Source organism: Chinchilla lanigera, unplaced genomic scaffold (assembly GCF_000276665.1).
Source record: "Chinchilla lanigera isolate Chin_1 unplaced genomic scaffold, ChiLan1.0 scaffold00005, whole genome shotgun sequence".
Classification (NCBI taxonomy): Eukaryota; Metazoa; Chordata; class Mammalia; order Rodentia; family Chinchillidae; genus Chinchilla; species Chinchilla lanigera.
In genome coordinates this window covers 12551410-12573198 of record NW_004955406.1, presented here as the reverse complement: position 1 = coordinate 12573198, position 21789 = coordinate 12551410, and the positions used below count along the sequence as shown (strand labels likewise).

Sequence of the window (21789 nt, the reverse complement as noted above, 5' to 3'; positions counted from 1 at the left end):
CGAGAGCTGAGAGAGGAAAGGGAGAGGACTGGGAGGAGCCCTCTCCCTTAGGTTAGGTAGCTGCCAATTGTTGTGACCGATTTTTGTAAAATAACTAATTAAATGTTCACCAGTTTTAACATTGGACTCAGTGTGTTTACAGAGGCTGAGGTACTAGTAGACCTGGCAGGATATTTTCAGGATGTTGGTATGTGTTGACAATTTTTGAGACATGTGGGAAGTTTTAAGGTACTGATTTCCTAAAATGAGTTTTTGGAAATTAAGGAAGCATGGGCTGGGGATATAGCTCAGTGGCACAAGCACCTGCCTGGCAAGTGCAAGGTCCTGAGTTTGATTCCTGGTACAAAAAAAAAAAAAGAAAATCAAAAGAAATTAAGGAAGCACAAAACTCTGTTTTGATAAAAAAACATATCTTTTCTCCTGGAGTCTATAATACCAAAAGCGGATACCCCAGTTACCTGGAGATTTGTAGCTTTACGAAAGCCCCAGTTCCAGACTGCAATCTAAAGTTAGAGCAGTCATGACTACATTGATAGCAAACAAAACAGATTCTAAACCTGGGACCAGGGGGTTCCAGACACAGGTATGTGCAAGCACCTGCTTTCTCTCCGCCCTCAGTCTCAGTTTCAACTGGGTGAACTCGGGAGCCAAGGAGCATGTGGGCAGCGTCTTCTTGTCCTACCATTGGAGACTAAAGGAACGAATTATTTCCCACCTCAGTGCCACATCGATTCTCATCCCAAACATATTCAAGCTTAGGAAATTTCATCCCATTTCTCTTTAGCTCCCCACAGAAACATTGCTCCTTAAATATCAGTGGTGATCACCGGTGCTCCTCCTCCAGCGTCTGCGCTGATTCCAGCAACACCTCTGACCTTCAGGCGGCACACTCTGGCCTCTTAAACCCTGAAAGACAACATCCTCCTCACTCTCTTCAAACCCCCCATCACTCCTTCCTCTTAATTCTGGTACATATTTTCCCCGATTTCAGGGAAACCTCCATTGACCTGGTTTATCAATTTCCTTTCAACTTTTACTCAACATCATCTTGAGTTTTTTCTTTTTACCTGAATACTAGCTCTGATTATGTTTTCCTGTTTCCCTTGCAGTTAGGAGAACCCAAGTGACTGAGCTTTGGAATGGAAAGGGAAGAGATATGTGTCACTTTGGGGCTAGTCCTTAAAAACCTCTGTCATTCAAGCCTTTAGCTCTGTTTCATCTACTGGAAGAAAGCCAAGCATCCCAAAATTCTGTCCGCTAATAACACATGAAGCAGGATGACCCTGTCTTGCTGACCTTATTTGGGTTCTTATAGCAGGGTGAGTTAAACTTTTATTACACTAAGCCACGAAATTCTCAGGTAGTTACAACCTACCCTGATTTATACAACAATCAACACCATTCATGTTAGATTACACAATCCTTCACCACAACTTCTTTCTCTTCAAAGCTTTATCTTTTCCTTTGACCTCATATGCTGCTTCCATAGAAAAACCTCAGCTCAGGATGTCTAAAATGAGGTGGTTGTGTCCTCAGCTTTATGCCACATTCTAGCTGTAGAACAGAAGAACAACCTTCAAGGTCAAGAGGACTGTTAATATCACTGGACCCTTAATGGTCCCGAACACTGCAATTTCTCAGTCCAACCATCTGAGAACTTCCCCCAAGTTTCTTGAGTTCCCAGAAATATCTCATCCTATTGACTATACCCTCCTGGAAATATTCTTTCCTGGTAAGAGTTTTCCTACCTACATCCAAGTTGTCTTATCTCTCCCATTGCTCTTGGCCTCCTTTACAGTTCATCATTCTGTTCCAGTTTTTTCTCCATCATCCTTAACTACCACATCTCTTTCTACATTCACATCCTTTGGAGGCAATTGCATCTATCCCATGGCTTTAGCAACCACTGTATACACGGACAACTGTAAAACTCAATCTGCATGAGTGCTGAGTTTGAGATCCGAGTGATGTCTCCAGTAGGCACAAACAAATCAGCACCTTCCTTTCCCACCTTCCCTAACACCACTCCTCATTCACCTGCACTCTCCACTGTCAGTGGGTCTCCTTAGCCACAAGCCTGGGAGCACGACTTAACCCTCCAACAACTACTCACAACCCTTCTGATTCTATCACTAAATAGCTTCTGAATTTGTCCTTTGTCCTACACACCTCCAGGCACCAACATTTGTATTTTTCTCACTTAAATTACTTCTGGCAATTCCTATCAATTTCTATATCTGTAGCTTTATACTTCCAAACAACTTTATGTGGCTGACACCCAGATCTTGTTAACATAAAAGTCAGTTGTTATTCCTTCTTTATTGAAAATCCATTAATGGCTCTATAGATCTTTGAAAAAATAATTCTCTCTCTTTTGCATTGGCTTTTATCCAATGCACTACTGGACAGTTTATTCTAGTCTCCCACTGTGATGGAACAATACTATTATTCCTGATTTTGCATTCATATTTAATTTTCTCAATATGTTCCTTTCTGTGTGAAGAGCACCACTATCTGATCTGTTTCTAAAAGAGAAATCTAGGTGGAACTGCAGACAATCTCCAGCCCTCCTCCAAGCATCTCATTCATAAAGATTCTTTGAATCCTTCCCACTTAATATATCCTGAAATTATGAGCATTTTCTCAAACCCATACAAATACCCCTTCCCAGATCAACCATAATCTCTTATCCACCATAGTCTCCTCACTGGTCTTCTGTCTCATCTCTTCTTCAAAGCTATTATCCACTCCATAGACAGAATATCCTTTGAAACTGTGGATAGGATTCTACTCAAAAAACTTACAGTGATACCCCCAATGCTTTCAGCAACACAAAAAGTAATTTTAATGGAGTTTAGATCCTTATAAAGACAAAAAATAATAAATAAACAGGAATGTTTCAAATAGTAAAATATGATAGTGCAAGACAATGGAGAGGGTAACTGGATCTGAGGGTTAGGGCCAGCCTCTTGCAGTCTCCATGCTTCTGTGAGGCAGACAGCTCAAAGGCGCTAGTCTTGGTGCAGGAGGTGGACTTCAACAGCTGACCACGAGCTCCTTGGCTCTGAGCTCCCAAGGTCAGACCCCAGTATTCACTCATGATATGACTTTGAATGCCCATCACTGTTTTTTTTTTGGCACGTTTGGGTTCTGGATGCTTGTTTGCTGAGTACAAGGATGAATGAAGCTTTAATTTAAACTCTGAATAATCCAATTCTAGGTGCACTGTGCACTAATTTGTGTGTGTGTGCAGATGCATGTGTGCACGCCTATGTGCATTTCCTGACAACTTGTGAAACTATGAGTTTCTATGTAGACAAAAATGAAGAGGAGTTATACTCTAAAGAGGAATTTTTCTTTCCTTCAATCCTCCTCAAATATTTCAGAATAGATTCTATATGTTAGACTCCCATAACCAGGAGCCCTAACAGCACAAGTGGAAGGACTGTTTGCTAGGAAACTGCATGGTCTTTCCTTTTTACAACTATAAAAGCCAGCATCAGTTGGAAGGCTGGACCCCAAGGTTACTGGCTCTGAGCATCTTGACAGCCAAAACTGTTTTCACACAAACCAAAATCAACATGAGATGCTGTGATTCATAAAGAAAATAATCTCAAGTGATTATGGTTCATGTCTTCTAAGCAGAAAAACTAAAAAAGGCCTCATAAAACATATTGTATTGGGTTTAAATTATTAGATTTGATTCTGGAAAATAAGATATGTGAAATCATAATATCTTAATCTCCCTAAGGAACACAAACACAAAAGCTTCAATTATATCCTAGCAAACAGAATGCAGTAAATCATAAAGATTAGATCCCACCATGACCAAGTGGGATTCATCCTAGGAATTCAGGGATGGCTCAATATACACAAAACAATAAATGTATTACACCATATCAACAGAAATATGTAAAAGCATCATACCACAGTGACATATGTGCACCCATGTTTAGGGCAGCACAGTCTATAATAGCTAAATCTTGGAAACAACCCAAATGCCCATCAACTGATGAATGGATAAAAAGATGTGTTTTTTATATAATGGGTACTACTTGGCCATAAAGAAGGATAAACTTGAGGTATTTATCACTAAATGGATGGACATTGAGACCATACTCTCAAGTAAAATAAATCAAACACACATGTGTAAATATCATATTGTCTGTCTGGTGTGAGGCACTGAAAGTATAAATAAGAACCAAATTGTACAGTAGGTATTGTGAAATGGGAAGAAATTGTTCAAAAGGAAAGGGGAACTAGGAAAGGGAAGAGGGAAAGGAAGAAAGGGAAAAAGAAAAATGAGAAAAGAAGAATAAAATGGAAGCAAAGCTCTGTAAATAAGGAGGGGAAGAGGGATTGAAGGGAGAGGAGAAGAATGGGAGGGAAAAAAGACAAATCAACCTATATCATGCACAGGTACGAATTTCCTATGATGAATGTGATCATTGTACATATCAAAATTGTATCAATAAACTTAATTAAATTTAAAATAAAACCTGGAAACAGGGTTCAAGGGGGAAAAAAACCATAATGTCTTAGTCTCAAATTCAAAGCTTGTTTTCTAACAAATTTGGCAGGAAAACTTGAACTGATGTAAGAAGATTTATATTCCTTATTTAGTTCAGGTGGTGTGATTATTCATTTGTTTCACTATATAAATAGAATGTGTTCAATTACAGGGTGATTCTTCTGACCCTGCAGGAATGTTGAGTAATATATGACATAGTGAATGTAGTTTTTTCTAAAGTCCAAAAAATTCTGACCTTCAAGGCATGTCTGGTCCCAAGGGCTTTGCATAGGGACTCTATATTCTATATTTTTCTATATTCTGTTAGAACTTTCATCCAATTCTATTATCTTGGGTCATAAAACTATAATATGTGGGCCTTGAAGAATTTAGCAAAAGTAAAGTCAAAGAAACATGATTAATATGATTTTAGCATTGGGAAGATCTATCGTGGAAAGCTGCTCCAAGTTTCCTTTCAGATATCATTTAAGTATACATTCACACTGCTACATTATTGCTTTTCCCATATGTATCTACTTCTTGGACTAGAGACATTTCTGACCACGAGAAAACTTTTATAACATGAATTCTTTGCAGCACACTCAGCCATAATCCAGGTTTTGGGGGCATCAGAATAATTCACCATAACTTCCAAGTTTTCCAAGTATTTCATGGTTCTCATTTTATAACTTAATAATTTTGTTACACTTCTCATTTTTTTTCTCCTAAAAGTTTCCCCAAGAAGTGCTAGGAACAAGGTTTCTACTCTTTGTAGGGAATTTATCTGGCACTGGCTGTAAAATTCATTTGTATATGATGTTTGATTGTCACAATTACTCTCCATGGATATTTCCTTTTCATCCCATCATGGAACTGAGCAACGTCATTCTCCATTTACCCAAGTGCTCATGATTCCCAAGAGGAAGAATGAAATTTGAACCCAGGAGTGTCTACGTCTAAAATTTGTGTCTTCCAAAACATCACAGAGCCAACAACTGGCCTGTGTTCTAATCTCCTTCTCAAATCATGCACTGTTGGAAGACCTTGCTTGATCCACAGTAGAAATGAGAACATGACTTTTTTCTGAACTCCTATGTTAAACATTTGATAGCATCTTTATAACTCTATGAGGTAAAGATATACTATCTAGTTTTAAAAGACAACTCTACCGTCATAAAATATCAATCCATATAATTTTGGTCTTTGTTTTATTATTTTAAAACAGTAAATACAAATTGAAATTCGGAAGACATCAGCAAATACAGCTAAATAAGATATTCAATATTTACCCACCTTTGAGAAGCATCACCTACATTTATTGAAAATATTATCAGTGAAAGAAAGAGAAGGGCTTACACCTCAGAACAACAAAGCATAAAAGGACAGGAGATGAAGGTCATTAATGATTTTAATTATTTTAAGGCCCATTGAAATTAGAGAAATGTCGAAGCACCCACAGTGTTAAGGGTTTATCATTACAGCATTTTAGAGTTTACTAGTTCATACCTTTCAATCACAGCAAGTTATTAGCAGTGAAGGGATGAACCCTCTGAAGAGGATTTTTACTTCAGTGATAAGGTGTTACGAACAAGACAACCTACATTTTAAAAAAAAATTAGTAGCAAGCGCTAGTTGAGTTAATCAGTTAAAGACAAACCGTGGCCTTGGGAAGCTAAATGAAAAAGCAACAGTAAAGCTTACAGAACTTAGCTCGTACAATTTGCCTTGAAGGCGGAAGATTGGTTCCCTGAAATAGCAAAGAATTATATGCTTTAGTTCAGAAAAAAAAGTTTTTAAAATAAAGTCTGTTATTACCTCTTCTCCTTTCAAAACAATGGAAAAAAAAATCTAGAGCAGAGGGTTCAATTTGTTCAATAATTGTACCTCTGAATTTAAAAAAAAAAAAGCTTGAAAAAATCATCATTGTTTTGACTTGAAAAGAAATAACAATGCAAATACTTATTATCACATGAAACATAAAAGAAACAGCAAATTGCCAGAGTTAATACAATCTCTGCAGAGCGCTATTAGTCAGAGACAGCTGGTCAGCCCCAAAACACAAAAACTCAGAAGATCAGAGCTTCGTAAGAATGAACGTCTTCGTTTACCAACAGGAATTTAGTGTGGCAGAGGTGAAATCCACCAACTGCCTCTTTCATGAGCTGTCCCTTCACTGTTACCAAGCTGTGCAAACGTGTGAACTAGTCAGCAGCACCAGAAAGCTCATGCAACTACTCACCATATTTTAACCTTGAACTGACTTACAGTCAATGTTAAGTTTAGGGGTCATGTAAGCAAGCAAAGGAGGACACAAGGAGTCATATTTGAAATGCAGAGCAAGTAGCAGAGAAGTTATTGAAAATAAATCAATATGTTTAACTGCATAAAATAGCCAAGAAGCAATGCAAGTCACTCTAAAAAAACTTTAAAAGCAAAAATAAAAAGTGCAAAACTGCATGTTAAGCAAAATTTGCACGTGATTAATTTGCACTTAAAAAAATAGTCAATCAAGCGATTTAGTCGATATTCTTTAAGGCATGCATGCACCACTCTCTTTTACAATTCCTACCTGATTTCCAATTGTGGTTTTCTTGTGAACCTGACTGCTCCTCTGCTGAGCACTGAGAAAACCAAAGGAAAGCACCACTGAAGAAACTCTTAAGAACATTTTCCAAACAAGTAACAGATACTAAAATATAGACAAGCTTTGTAAAATTGGGGCAACAACGGCGGCACAGCTACTGCAAAAAGAAAATAAGGTCGGTTGAATTGTGGCAGCAAAACCAACTGAGTGGGACTTCTAGTAGCACTTAACAATCACAGACCAAAATGTTAATTCCCCACCTGCAAAAGAGGCATTGCTGCATTAATAGTAATATGAGTTGTTGTGATATCCCACGGGCATACAGAATAGTCGCAATGAAAATTAAGTTAAGGTTTATTGAGTAGGTGCCCTATTTTAAGTGTTTCACAGATATTCGTAATTTTACTTCTTACCACAGCTCTGTGGGGTAATCCTGGGATAAAGGCCAAGAAGACTGTAACAATTTAACCTCAGAGCCTACACGTTTAAACTCTATGTTATTCTGTCCTTCAAAAGGATGAAGGCTTTCTTCTGGTGGATCCCTGGAATCCTCTCATGATGGAAAAAAATAAAACTCATTTTTGTTATTGTGGGAAAACAAGCTTAAGGGTTTACAGTCACTGTTTTGGGAAACAATGGAATAGTCTAAAATAGAGAGGAGGTAAGTTAAAGACATCAGCTATTTAAAGTAATGTAAAGGGGTCTGGGGATTTAGCTCAGCGGCACAGCGCCTGCCTGGCAAGCGCAAGGTCATGAGTTTGATTCCTGGTACCGGAAAAAAACCAAAAACAAAACAAAACAAAAAAAAAGTGATGTAAAGTTATGATTCAGTAGTAAGACAGAAAGCAATACCACACTTAGGATGGTTCTTCACAATAGCTGTCTTTTACAAACTCTCCTGATATATTTAAGTTGCTCACCTTCACTCAAATTGATGAAGAGGCACACACTACATTCAAGCAAGGCTGGGTGGGGCAGGTTGTAAAGAGTCATGCTATATTTGATTACAAGAGATATTTTATGAGCATCTTTTTCTCTCACAATTTCTAGTTTACTCATTTCAGCTTCTTCCTTATCTTAGTTGCTAGTTTCCTACTTTTCAGGTAACTGTATAATTCCCTTCATCAAAATGAAATTCATATATCTTCCACAATTCCTCAGTAATCTAAATCTACAGTTTTCAGACATAGATGAAGGGGTGAAAGAGGTGACGCTTCTGTCTGTGGTCAGGACCTGAGGAACCCACACTGCCTTCTGGCCCCCCGGGACGCCTCTCAGAAACTACTGTCCCAGGACTGCCAATCTCTCCCATACCGCCTTTCCCCACTGCCACCTTCCGGAGTTCTGCAGCTCTCCTCCCAGGTACACTGACTTTACAAATGTGACCCTGCCTCCCACGTGGGTTATGGCCATCTCTTCCTAGCACTATATTTATGCTTCAGGATTTTCCTTGAAGAAAAATATTTTGAGTAAAACTCTGTGGTAACTTTAAAACTATAACAGACCCATAGGTGTTTATTTTGGATAAATTACTGAGACTCTAAAGTTATGTGTAGGTCTCCTTAAAATCACATAAGAGAAAAGAAGCTGAAAATATAGCAAAGGATAGAGAAAGTGTGTTGATGATTCTGTGTGCTGCCTTAGACAGAGTTTGACCTAAATGGACAGCAGGTTCTCAGCTGCACAGTGTGTAGGAAACTGGGCCATTTCTTAGGTTCTTGTGTGTGTTGGGGAGGGGCTCCCTGGGATCAAACCTAGGACCTTGAATGAGCTAGGCAAGTGCTGTATCACTGAGCTACACCTCCAGCCTTCTTATGTTTCTTTTACATCCAAGATTCCTTGTGATGCAGAGTTCCTCCCAGAAGCTTTTAGCAACACCAGATAAAGAGAATTTCCACTAATATGTTCACCAACAAAATAATGCATTTCAGGATCTACCACCTATGAGAGGACGCATAAAGAGAAACAGTTTCATGGCTAGTTGAGGATAAATCAATCTGAAATATTTCAGTTAAAGTAAACACTTTGTACCCAAAGAATAACCGTCTGGCAACTGGCCATATATAATTCAAACATACTATTTTTTTTTTTTTGGTTTTTCTCCGGTACCAGGAACCGAACTCACGACCTTGCGCTTGCCAGGCAGGCGCTTTTGCCGCTGAGCTAAATCCCCAGCCCCAAACATACTATTGTTAATGATATATTTAGGCACTTAAAGTTACTTCACACATAACAATAAAAAGTTTACCTAATTAGAAAAGAACCTTTATTGTAATTTTTCTGTTATGATAATTGAGCTAAAAATATTTCAAAGTAGTCATTTAAGAATGTGTTATGCAAAAATGTCTAAAGAGTTGCAAGTTAATTTGAATGCTTGGACATATTCTTGGATACAGGTATTTAATTGGCTACCTCAGCAATATTATAAGATATACGTTTATATAATGTTTTCATTTCTCATAAGTCAAAAATTTTAGTGTGGCAATTTGGAAGAAAATATAAGTACAAATAAGGTGTCAGAAACCTACAGTTTATCTAGTATAGGTGAAGAGATACATACACAAAACAGAAGTAACAAGTAAAGGATAAGATCTATTTAAAGTGAATATATAAGAACTTAATGGAATGACAAAATTGCTTCTGTCTCAAATACAAGACATAATCACCCTATAACTTCTTACTGTGTGCATCTGTTAATTGTAAAACTTTGTACTATATACAAATAACCACAAAGGGCTCTTCTATAAGACTAAAACACAAAACCCAATTAGATTTATCAGGTTTATGCTTGACACACAATGAATTTAGGCATCTATAATAAGAACTTTAAATTTTAATAAAAGTAAGAGTATGTTAGAAGACACTGAAAGACAGAAGAGCCACAACGCTACCTCTGCTCAAAAATTTGTGTGCATGTTCCCTTCCAGCTTTGTTCATGAGAAAATACAAGACACAAGGAGCAGAAGAGTGCGCTAAAGAGGCGGTGACTGCTTATGAAATAAGTCCTATACTTAGTAATTGCCCTGAATGTTCAGAAAGAAGAAATGTCACTTCAGTCTCATGTGATCTGAGACTTCACAGAAAACTTGACAGATAAATGTTAATACAGGAAGACAGCCAACTGTATTCCAAGCACAGAAATGACACCGGCAAAGTCAGGAAATAAAAAGATAAGGCAGGTAGGAAAATTGTGAACAGCAAAACTATTGTGGCAGAATTATACAATCAGAGACTCGAGTTTATGAATGACCTTAAAATCATCTGCTATAATGACTGTATGCTGCGTCTAATTATAAAGATCTTGGCTATTACTCTGTAGGTAACAGATAGAGTCAATGTTTCTGAGCCAGTAAATGCCACGATCAAAGTAATTTTTTTATAAAAATTACCTCCCCAAATTGGGAAGTGTTGACTGCAAAGCAGGGAATATGGAAAACAATCACAGGCTGAGGCGGGTCCTAGTCAGCCTTCAAAGTCCAATCAAGTGTCATTTGTGGATTACGCCTTCTTAGAAACCTCCAGTGTCTCCTCTGTCCATGAACTCCCAAAGCTTTTGCTGTGCCTGCATCACATAAACAAGCTCCTATGAGAGTCAGGGCTGTATTTCCCCTGCAACATCTACAGCGGATGGTGTACTGCATCAAGCTTGGTCTTTCTGCTTCTCTCCTTACGGACATCTGCTTCTCACCCCAAGCACAAGGTTCATGGACGGTTTTTAAGAAATAGTTATGGAATTCTATTTTGATGTGAGAGTCATTTATAACCAAACTATCAATGTTTATTAAGAAGCATATCATCAGCTTGTCCTGAGGCCAGAGTATGTACGATACATTTAAAAATCCCAAAGTGTACAAACTAGCTGTAGCATAACATCAGGGAAGGGAGCAGAGAAGAATAATGACGATAGAACAGGCAAGAGAAGCAAGGAGACAAATTATACACAGCCTTGGAAATCAGGTTAATAAGGTTAGAAGTTATTCTGAAATTATAGGGACTCTGAGAAGGAGTGAGAAAGACCATGACAACAGGCAGAGATTGTTGCAACAATCCAAGTAAGAAAGGACTCACTTCAGCTTGTCAGTGATGACGACAAGAAATAGAAAAACTCAAAAACTATTCCAGAAAGAGTCAAATGAATTTGGCAAAGATGGAGAGAGACACAGAGAGGAGAACAAGAAGTGCAGGATGACATCCAGGTGTGTGGTGTAAGCATCAGCAGAGAGTGGGAAGAGGTGCACATTTAGAGAGCAGGCAACAAGTGTATTTTGGGACTATTGGGTTAAGGATTTAGGGTTCACAAGCGGAGATATTCAGTAGGTGGCTGAATATGGTGCACAGTCCAGAAAAAGGTTTTGGAATGGAGCTCAAGATTCAGAGTCATCAGATAAAGCCAGTAACTGAAGTGCTGAAGCAAGTGAGATCTCTCAGGCACAACACAGGAAGTGAGGAAAGAAAGGATCTAGAGAAGGCTACTCATAAAAAAAAAAAAAAAAAAAAAAAAAAAAACAGTTACTAAGCCATGGATGGAGGGAAAAAAACTCCCGCAAAGACCAAGAGGTGTGCTGTCCAATCCAGTACGTGGGAGACAGACGTAGCATAAATTAAAACTTCAATTATTTTAAATTAAAATTTAAAACTTCAATTTAAATTAAAATTTCATTTCCTCATTTCTCTGGCCACATTTCAACCACTCAACAGTCACATACAATTAGTGGCTACTAGATTGATCCACACAGGTTGAAAAATATTTTCTTAACTTCAAAAAGTTCTACTGAGTAACACTGTTGTGGAGGGATGTAGTTTTTTAGAACGCTGTCTTATATTACTCCAAGATTACACACACTTCCTAGAGTCCCAAGACTCCCATGTATAGGTCTAATTCATCCAATCAGATGGAAGCAAAGGGAAAAGAAATGATGTCAGTTCTATCAATAGAAACTTCAAGCTAAATATTATCTAAGAAAATCATACAGAACTGGGGGGATGGCTATGAAAGAAAGATCACTCATCTTGCAAGATTCACTTCAAGAGTGAAAACAAAGTTCAAAATAATAGATTTGAGGATGGAAGTCTACTTATTTTTACAATGGTCTTTGAACATTGAAATTTTTAATTCATTTGAAGAGGTGACACTATTGATGTCCTTTCAATTGTTCAAGCTTATATTTCTACCCAGTAATAATCCCAGTGAGCAGCCAAGTATTTAATAGCTAAACTTGCATATGAATTGAAAGAAGAATCTTGTTATGCGCTAATACCCAAGTTTGGATTCTATGAGACAGAGAAGACCCTTGTGGGAGAACAGGAACTAGAAATACTATTATAATAGATCATGATGTTGTGCTAGGAAAACATAAAAAGAAGAATGTAAAGGGAAAGACCATGCTTGCTCTGGAACTGGTGGCAAGGTTCAAATACACGTTTTGTGAAATGGCAACAGAGGAATTCCAGAAGATCAGGAAATAGATATAATGACTGCTACAACCCGTGCGATTTTCATGGTGCTCATGTAACAAGAATTGAACTATGCACACTGTATTATTTCCACTGTGAGAAAACAGGTGCTGAGACCTACTCAGCAGACTGAAAAGTAAACAGACCTTAGTCTGCTGCTTATGGTATACAGACATTACTTTAACGGCCCCTAGTGAGAGCCCCTCTTTCTCTCAAACCACTGAACTGCATAAATCTTATAACTCAGGAGGCAAATGGTGTCCTGGAACAAATGAAGACAAGCACAAGAATTTGCAATTTTACTCCCCAAGGCGTTCAGCTCGCAGGCTTGCCCTACTCTTCAAATAGCTGGATTACTGAGAATGAGGGGATGTGAAGGAAGGGATAATTGGACTAGTTCTTATTTTTTTAAAAAGCCCAAAACTAGATATGTTAGAAAATATAGAACAGGGATTTTTTTTGCAAAAGGAAAAAAATGACAAATTAAAATCCTTAAGTCACAGGAAAAGTTGTCATTTACTTCTAAATACTACATTTTGAGGTTCAGAAACTTTACTATAGTTGCATGCCCAAGCTTTGGGAAGTCCGGAAATTCCAAAGAAGCCTACAGCAGGCTACACTTGAACATATGACACATGGTACATATTTTACAGTCCATGTCTAACAAACAACTGAGAGACAGCAAGTGAAGTCCCACATACCCAACATGGCAGAATAAATTGTAAGTGGAAAAGAATTTTGAGATGTCTTGAACAATACCCTGACACTGAACATTCTACTACTTAAATTTTAGAATTTGTTTTCCCTTAAAAAAAATTTTAGAACAAAAGAAATCATCCTAGTTTAAAAAAAAAATGATACATGTAATATACTATGTACATCACCATCCTATAAATCTGACATGTGGTCCCCTATCTTCTGGCAACTCTTGAAAAAAACTTTCAGGAAACAACTGCTCACTTTCCTCAACCCCAGACTTTAATTTTCTATCTTTGGAACTAAAAATACTTACATAATTGTCTTCAAATATGGCTTGACTTTTCTTCCTTGATGGAAACAGCATTCCTGCCAACTTTAAAATTTATAGCTACAACCATATTTTTTTAATTTTTAAAAGCACAGCAAATACCACAACCCATCAAAGTGATCTTGAAATGAGTATTTCTTCATTTTTATAATTATCACATGTCACACTTCAATGTACTTCCACTCAGCGCATGAACGAATAGAACGTTTACTCTGAGTCTTAGAGCCAAATGTCATTTTTGATAATTAACACTAGAAGTTGAGAAGGGAGCTTAAAGGGAAGTTGGAATTGATCAGCAAATTGGATCAATATAATCATGTACTGAAATGCCATACTGAACCCTACTAATATGTATAATTAGCATATGCAATCAAAAACAAAAGCATTGTCTTTGGAGATGACACTGGCAACTAATAAATAGTAGCAATTATACTACTGTATTTTAGTCATTATAAATTTTATTACAATGTGAAATGGTGCATTCAGTAACCAAAGAGCGTGTGTGTGTGTGTGTGTGTGTGTGTGTGTGTGTGTGTGTGTAGACAGAGACACAGACTCTTATTCTTACAGACTACACCACAGTTTGTGTCCACACAACTTCATAAATTTGATCTTCCAACAATCCTGAAAGGTGTACAATACAGGGATTACTTAGAATTCCATTTGCTATATCAGTAAATTAAAATATAGGAAAGCTAAATGCCTCACTAGATTCCTAGAAAAAAATACCCAGACTTGTGGCTCTCACATCAGTCCTTTAGAAGGTTTGGGTGACAAAAAATACGCAAGATTGTTGGATTTCTAGAACGATTTCAACAATGGGTTTTTTCCTCTCCCAACATCATAAAGGGTCATAATCTATCTCAGTTTTTAATAAATGGGAGCAGTTACCAGGATTACAAAGAAACTGCAACAAAAGACTGTTTGGAAGCATTGAATTTGAAAATGTACATGCTTTTGAGAACCTAGGAATTAATACAATGTTATAATTCCTCAGCTTCTGGGGTAGAAAACATTGACGTTTACTAGACCACAATTAAACTCTAGACTATCTTTAAATGAGAGAGAAAAGGAAGGAGTGAAATAAGGAATGAAGGGGGGAAGGAAGGAAAGGAGGGCCAAGAAATAAACAAAAAGCATGAAAAGAAAAAGAAAAGTTATTCAGGAAAAATGTTTCAAGAAGAATATAGGAGTGAAATTTGAATTGTAGCACTGGTTATATAAATATATTCAAAATTTCACTTTCCCAGAGAATCATGCCCTTTTCTTCCTCTTCTGCTTCAACTGAAATACATGATAAGGCAGCATGAAAATACATGATAATACAATGTCTTTTTCACTTTTAAGTTATTGTGTCCAGTTTATGTCTACATCTGCTATTTTTTTTTCTGCTACTCTTTTATGACTGGCACTTGCATTCCATAAAAATAAACATGAAAGGCACCATTCTTGTTATTTTTCAAAGATTTGTCTTTTAAATTCCTCAAAGAAGCAAGTGAAGTAGCTAGCCAATGTTCCAGTTTAAATGGTTACCCATGTTTCCCTATAGTTTCTGATTATTAAGCAAGCTCCTAAAAGGCAGCAACAACTTTTTTCTCCCTCGCCCCATGGAAACTGAAGTAGAATTTAGCAGAGGCCTCCTGGTGTTCACTGACTGCGAGGAGGTCTGGAAGGAATTCTCAGATCTCTCTTCCAGGCCCAAGGGCAAAGGCATGTACCAGAGTCGGTGTGATTTTGCAGAAGGAAATGAACAGTGTAAATGGTGAGTCGTGGGGGCTAAGAGGGAGGGGACAGGTCTGCGTGAGACCTCGGGGGCCACCACCTACCTAGACGATGGAGTAGCCAGACGGGAATGCATGTATTGCTGTCTTCTGACAAGTGTATCCATATTGCACAGACAGAAAGTGATCAAGGGAAACTAATTTACCACTCAACAGTAATAGCCCCTCAGTACAACATATATTTACACTGTTAGCTAGGCATCAAAAATAGCCTAGATTAGACTGAGATCATTTACTCTGGGTAATTGGGAAGAGTATCTGTTTCTTTGAAGTCAGGGTACATTCAAGTAAGTTGGTTTGGCATTTTGGTGTGTTTTATTTTTTGTCTCTATTCTATAGAAGTACAGTTAAAATAGAAGTACCTAGGCTCTTTTATTTTACAATTTATATAAAATAGAATCACTTACAAGACCTAAATATTATTAGAGTTAGAATAATATTCTTTAAATTAAACAAACATAGACTCCAAGAAAATATGCTGAATTCACAGTGCTGAAAATATCTCATGGTGAGTAATATACCCTGGATAACCATAATGTCCATATGACAATATCTGTGAAGAATAGCAACATATGTGAATAAAGATGTATAAACAATGTATGTGTTTTTTAAAAAAAGAATATTCAACCTAACAGATTAGATCTAAATTCACAAAAGATAACTTTTAAAGGCCTCTATATTCTGATTTTTAAAAAGTCCTAAGCATTTGTAACCTATGACTTGTACTTGATATTTCAAATTAATGTGGGAAATTGTTTCAAACAAATTTTAAATGTACGTCTGTTACTGCTTATCTATGAGAGTTCAAATACAAACTGCAGATCATATTCCAGAAATAATGAGTATCTAAAACATAAGACTTCAAATGCTTTATCATAGATCTAACTATAATACTTTATTGAGAGATTAGTAAGTAATCTTCCCCTTGGCCTTGGAGTCTAGACCTCCTGAATAGGTAGACTCAGAGTTAATATGGACATAGACAGTACTCTGAAAAGGGGGTGGAATCACAGTAGAACTTTAGGGTGTGTGTTCTATACAAACCAGCAGGAACTGACAAAGACAGTCAATTGTGTCACGTACTTTGCAAAGCCAATGAAGTCTTCATGATTGGTGTTGATATAGGAGACTTGAATGTCAATCAATAGCAGTACCTGCAAAGCAAAGAAAATTGTATCAATGACACCCACTTTGAAAATTCTCAAATATTAAATTCAATAACTGCCTATAAATTCTATCTGCATTTAATATTTTTTGAGATAGGGGTTCACTGTTCAGGCTGGTCTGAAAATTACTATGTAGCCTCAGATAGCTTCAAACTTGGGGAGTCATAGACAGTAGTTGGGGAGTCATAGACAGTAGCTGGGGAGTCCTCCTGCCTCAGCCTCCTGAGTGCTGGCATTACAGGCATGTTCCACCATGCCTGGTCCATGCATTTCATTTTTAAACTGATTTTTCAATGAGAATAAAAATTATACCAATTTTTCTTTATTAGACCCACACCTTCGCACTCTAAATACGTAAGTTAAAAAGTAAATAAAGAAATAAGTCTGAGATTTAAATCATGTATTATTTGCTAACTAAAATTTTTCTGCCCCTCTAAAACATAGGATAGCATTCAAAAGATGCACAAGCAGTATTACCTCTTGTTTTCTCTCTCCCTATCTCTTGAGTTCCCTCTCGACAATCAAAAGTGTATCATTAAACAATTGAGAAAGGCAGTACCCAAATGAAAATAAAACCTCCCTCAGCTCAGTAGGCTTCATTATCAAATCAAAACATCAGCCAGTACTTTGCAAAAATGTCCTTTATCAGAGGGATAGTCCCTGATCCATCTAAATTAGCACTCTCACGATTCCAGCGTCGACCCCTGGGCGGCGCTCCTAGCTGACGGAGCACACTTTCGCAGAGTCAGTACACAGGCTGCCATGACCCCCGTGCGTCCGTCCGCGTCTGGGACGTCACGTGCATGCAAAAAAGCTTTGTAAAGGAATAGATCGAAGACATGCCGGAGCACCAGAAAATGTCCTAACCTAAGGTACTTGTAAACTCTTAATTCAGAGATTTGGAAGGCTTCTCTGCAGAAAAATATTCTTCAAAGGAGAAATGAGAAGGCTGAGAAAGAACAAGAGGGAAATGGAGTCCCCAGGGACTGTAAGAAAGCGGGTCTTATTCCAGAGACCTTCAAAAGGGGGTTCGGCTTTCTTCATTCTCTCAACGCAAAGTATCTCTTTCCAGGATGCTGAGGCTTGTTAAGAGGGAAAAATATCTGAGCCATTGCCTCAGTACCTCCAGAGCGCCGTGCTTCACCTCGTCGGATGTACTTCCGATGGCCACACTGAGTGTGTCCATGCTGCCTCCTTCACTGACAGTAGCACACGAGTGCATCAGAGTCCTCCTGGTTAACAGTTCACAGGCGAATTTTACATCACGCTCCCCAGCGGGTACTTCCTTCTGAAAATCTTCCCTGATTTCACTCCTTTTTCTTACACGAGACCAGGTTGGACCCTGCTATGATGCTCACACAGTCTGGGTCCATACTTAAATTGTATATACATGTATTACAAGGTGTGATCAAAATATACAGTGAATATTTTAAGTTTTAAGATTTGTTATAGTAAAAAAGACACATTGCCATGAATCCTCCTCAGAATACTCTCGCTAACTTTGAACACTCTTGTTCCATCATTCTTGCCACTTTCTGAAGCAGTTCTGCAAGTCCTGTTTCCTGAGTGTCTTTATGAGGTATAACCAAAAAAAAAAAAGAAAACATACTGTGAATGCTGCTGTCAAGTCCGATCCAATGGAAAGGCAGGATCTAAAAACAGTACGGTGTGTCCTCATCCACCTTATTCACTGGATGGGGGACCATGCAACTTCTGACAGACAAAACAACTACGAAAGGTTAATGTTTTGGACTGACTGGGAAATTGAGGCAGAAATGATTGCACAACTAAAATCATTCACAAAAAGTGTAAAGCACTGCTTCAGAATGTGGCAAGAATGATGAGATAAGTATGTTCAAGGTGAGGGGGTGTATTTTAAAGGTGATTAATTATAATGTGAACTTTAGTGTAATAATTTCTTAAAATGTAAACATTTACTAATGTTTTGATCATACCTTGCACACTCTGTACTTTTTAAGTTTGATTTTACTGCAAATGTCATTCATTATTTCCATATTTTTTTGTTTGATGTTTCTCTTTCCCCACAAAACTATACCCTCTACAGAAGCAAGAACTATGTCCACCTTGTTCTCCAGTTTATCTCCAGAACCTACCATGATCCAGGTAGCGGGTGCTGAATAAATATTTGTGGTTTTAATTTTGTAACTATCTACTAAGCTTGAAGAACAATTTGCTTTACAGGGAGCAATTTATTCATGTGGCCACTTACTATAGTTTCCTAGTCCGTGTCTAGTGTTATGGACTCTGAGGCTGTGCTTTCCTACCTCATCTCAGCCGGTCATCTGAACAAATGCTGCTAAGAGTCCCAAGGGCACCAGTCAAGAAACAAGATTTAAAAGTTCACTCTGAACCCGAGCCCAGTACGAAAACTACATTCAAAGCACAGGGGCTATTGAGTCAAAACTATCATATTTATATGAAAAAGCACATTGGATGCAGTTTTATCTCTGAAAGAACACTGTAGAGTTAGGAGTGACTTTTTATTAGATTAACTCTAGAATTGCTTCTATTCACCCCAAAATTAAGCCAGATTCTGTTACACATTATATTCCTAAACCCATTTGGCCAGGACTTTGTACTAATAAACCTGTAGTATTTAGGTATATAAATTGTTACCACCATGAGGAGCAAAATATCTACAAAATTCTCAATATAACCCAAGGCTGTCACATCTTGGACAGACACAAATTAAGTTGGACTGCAGCAGAGGAGGAAAAAGGTGGAAAAAAATAAAAGCTATGGCTGTGCTTATTCACGTTCTTGGAAATGAGGAGGCTGTGTTCACCCTAACTGAAGGGCCAGGTCATGTAGAGGGGATGAAAAGGAAAGCAGCACATTTTTTCTCATCTTTCTCACTGTCTCATAGTTTCACACTGGGCTTTCACACACTATTATTGAACATGTAGTTGAGGAAATGTAGCAGTAACCATCCACAGTCAGTCACTTTGGCATGCAGTTACATGTATGGAAACCCCTAGAAGAATAGCTGGCATGCGGAGATGTTCCAAAAGTCTTTGTTTAAGAAAAAGGCTCACAGACAGATTTATGGTTTCCTATATGTTTCATTTTGAGGATTTTTCCCTCACAAAGCTTTCTGAGCAGAGGTAGTTAATTATTCCTCTTATTTAAAGAAACAAAACTGTAAAAATGCCTCAAACCTGTTCAGGTGCAGAGACCTGAGGACATGGGTCACCCTGATGAGATACAAGCACCATATGGCCCAAGGCAATACATCGTTCAGAATTTAAATTGCAGATCATATTACCAAAATGCATGCTTCTACTGCAGCACACAGCTCTGTATTAGAAGTGAGTACTGCCAGCCTCAAAACGCAATCGCTGTCAGAGCAAGCTGTCTGAGATTGTCCTTTAAGAGGGAGACACCTGACAAACCCATTAGAGTGGTATATGGAGATTTAGGACTTGACCCTGGTGCAAGGAATGTGCTTGGTTGGCTCTTGAGATAAATTAGATGCATTCTGCCTTGGATGAAGTCACTTTTCGTAATCATTTTATAACCTCCCATCTTGGACTCAGATTCCAGGAATCCACCCTGTCTTGTCCCCCAGTACCACACACTCCTCCCATCGGGAAGACCCCAAGAAATTGCACTCTGCACAATCCTAGATCTGTCTGCTTCTTGCTTCAGTCTCATGACACACTGGAGCTGGTTTTCATACCCTGGACCTGGCTATTCCAGAACAAATGCTAAATCTGAATATGTCATGTTAGTAAAACAAAAGTTATGAAACATGAAACAAGTCAACAACTGACTTAGCTATAGTCACAAAGATGTTGAATAATAATACTATTTTTCTTTCAATATAATTTTGTATAGTATCCCTAATAGATAAGTAGAATATATTATAATTTGAATAATTTAATGATATTAAATTGAAACCGCTTGTTTACTTGCGACCAGGCGTACAGTTGATTTTAAGAAGTTAAGTTTTCTTGGTCCAAGACATGAGATGGGGGAGGAGAGTGCCTCTAGCTTGGAGCTACATATCGAGGCCCAGGCTTTATTTCACTGACTCATGAGTTACTGCTGACTTGTTTATCTCCACTAAGTCACAATGTCTATTATTTTTACTTCTAGCTTCATAGCTATCCAAGATTGTGAAAGCTGGAAAACAAGTGAAAACTATAAATAGTGGTTAATTAACTCTCAAAGCACAACGATAAAAAGTAGTAACAGTGAGTCCCACGGCCCAAGCAGGGAAACAGTTGTTTTTGGACTCACTCACCAAAGTCCTGGGCTGCCGGGCCTCGTCTCTCTGCCTCTCCCTCTCTCCGCCTACCCTCCCACCAGCACACACGCTGTGCTGTCTGCGCCCCTTCTCCCACCGCGGTTTCTCTCTCTAAGCCTCTTATTTTTAATTTTGCCTTTCTCTCTTTCTCCATTCTTGCCTTCCTCCCCTCCTTCTTCCAATACACGTGAGAAGCACACAGTCTTGAAATACTAACTTCTAGAGGTTTTCAGGGATTATACAGACCAACTTCCCAGTGCTGTACCTGAGAAGACCATGGTCCAAAGAAGTGATTCACACACGAATGTAGGGTTATTCAGTGGAGAGCACATGGGCTGCGCCAAGCGTTCTTCGCACCATGTCACACATCCGACTGTATTGTGAAAATTGAGTATTTGAAAACCTTTGCATTCCCTATTATAATATTTTATAAGTAACTGGAAAAATCTATTTAAATATGAGAAAATGTTACTTTCATGTATTCCTTCACCTTTTAAAATGCATTATCCTCGGGGCTGGGGATTTAGCTCAATGGCAAAAGCGCCTGCCTGGCAAGCGCAAGGTCGTGAGTTCGGTTCCTGGTACCGGAGAAAAATCAAAAAAAAAATAAAATAAAATAAAATAAAATGCATTATCCTCACTTAAAAAATAATCTCTCCAGAGAAAGAAACTCCTCAAAAGGAAAGAACAACTGGGATGAGGGAAAGGAGAAAAGAAAGATAGTAGGGAGGAAAATAAATGTATACACACAAGATAGCTAAAATAATAGTACTACTAATTTCTAGTGGCTTATTGAAAGGAACAATTAATGCTTAACTGATCAATTTTGCATGCCTATAGCTGGTAATCTGAACAACTACTTTGAAGATAACAATATGTAATATAACAACCATTGTTAACTTCCTTACATCTTGTTTTGAAATTCTGTATCATTTTTAATATATTATTTAAATTTTTTATTCTCTTTAAAATAAAAAATAATAATAATCTTTCCAAA

General features: G+C 37.8%; 1 protein-coding gene across 5 annotated transcripts in view; it reads right to left on the bottom strand.

The window, feature by feature from the left end:
• Positions 1–21789, bottom strand: part of Dnm3 (dynamin 3) — a 535700-nt gene that overhangs the window by 307984 nt on the left and 205927 nt on the right. For 3 of the 5 annotated variants that reach the window (XM_005374853.2, XM_005374856.2, XM_005374854.2), the window contains exons 12-14: positions 16440–16510; positions 7080–7131; positions 6228–6257 (exon numbers count right to left, since the gene is read on the bottom strand). In XM_005374853.2, coding sequence (XP_005374910.1) covers positions 6228–6257; positions 7080–7131; positions 16440–16510 — 153 coding nt within the window. The remainder of the gene's footprint in view (positions 1–6227; positions 6258–7079; positions 7132–16439; positions 16511–21789) is intronic. The other 2 variants (XM_005374855.2, XM_005374857.2) reach the window with 1 other exon arrangement.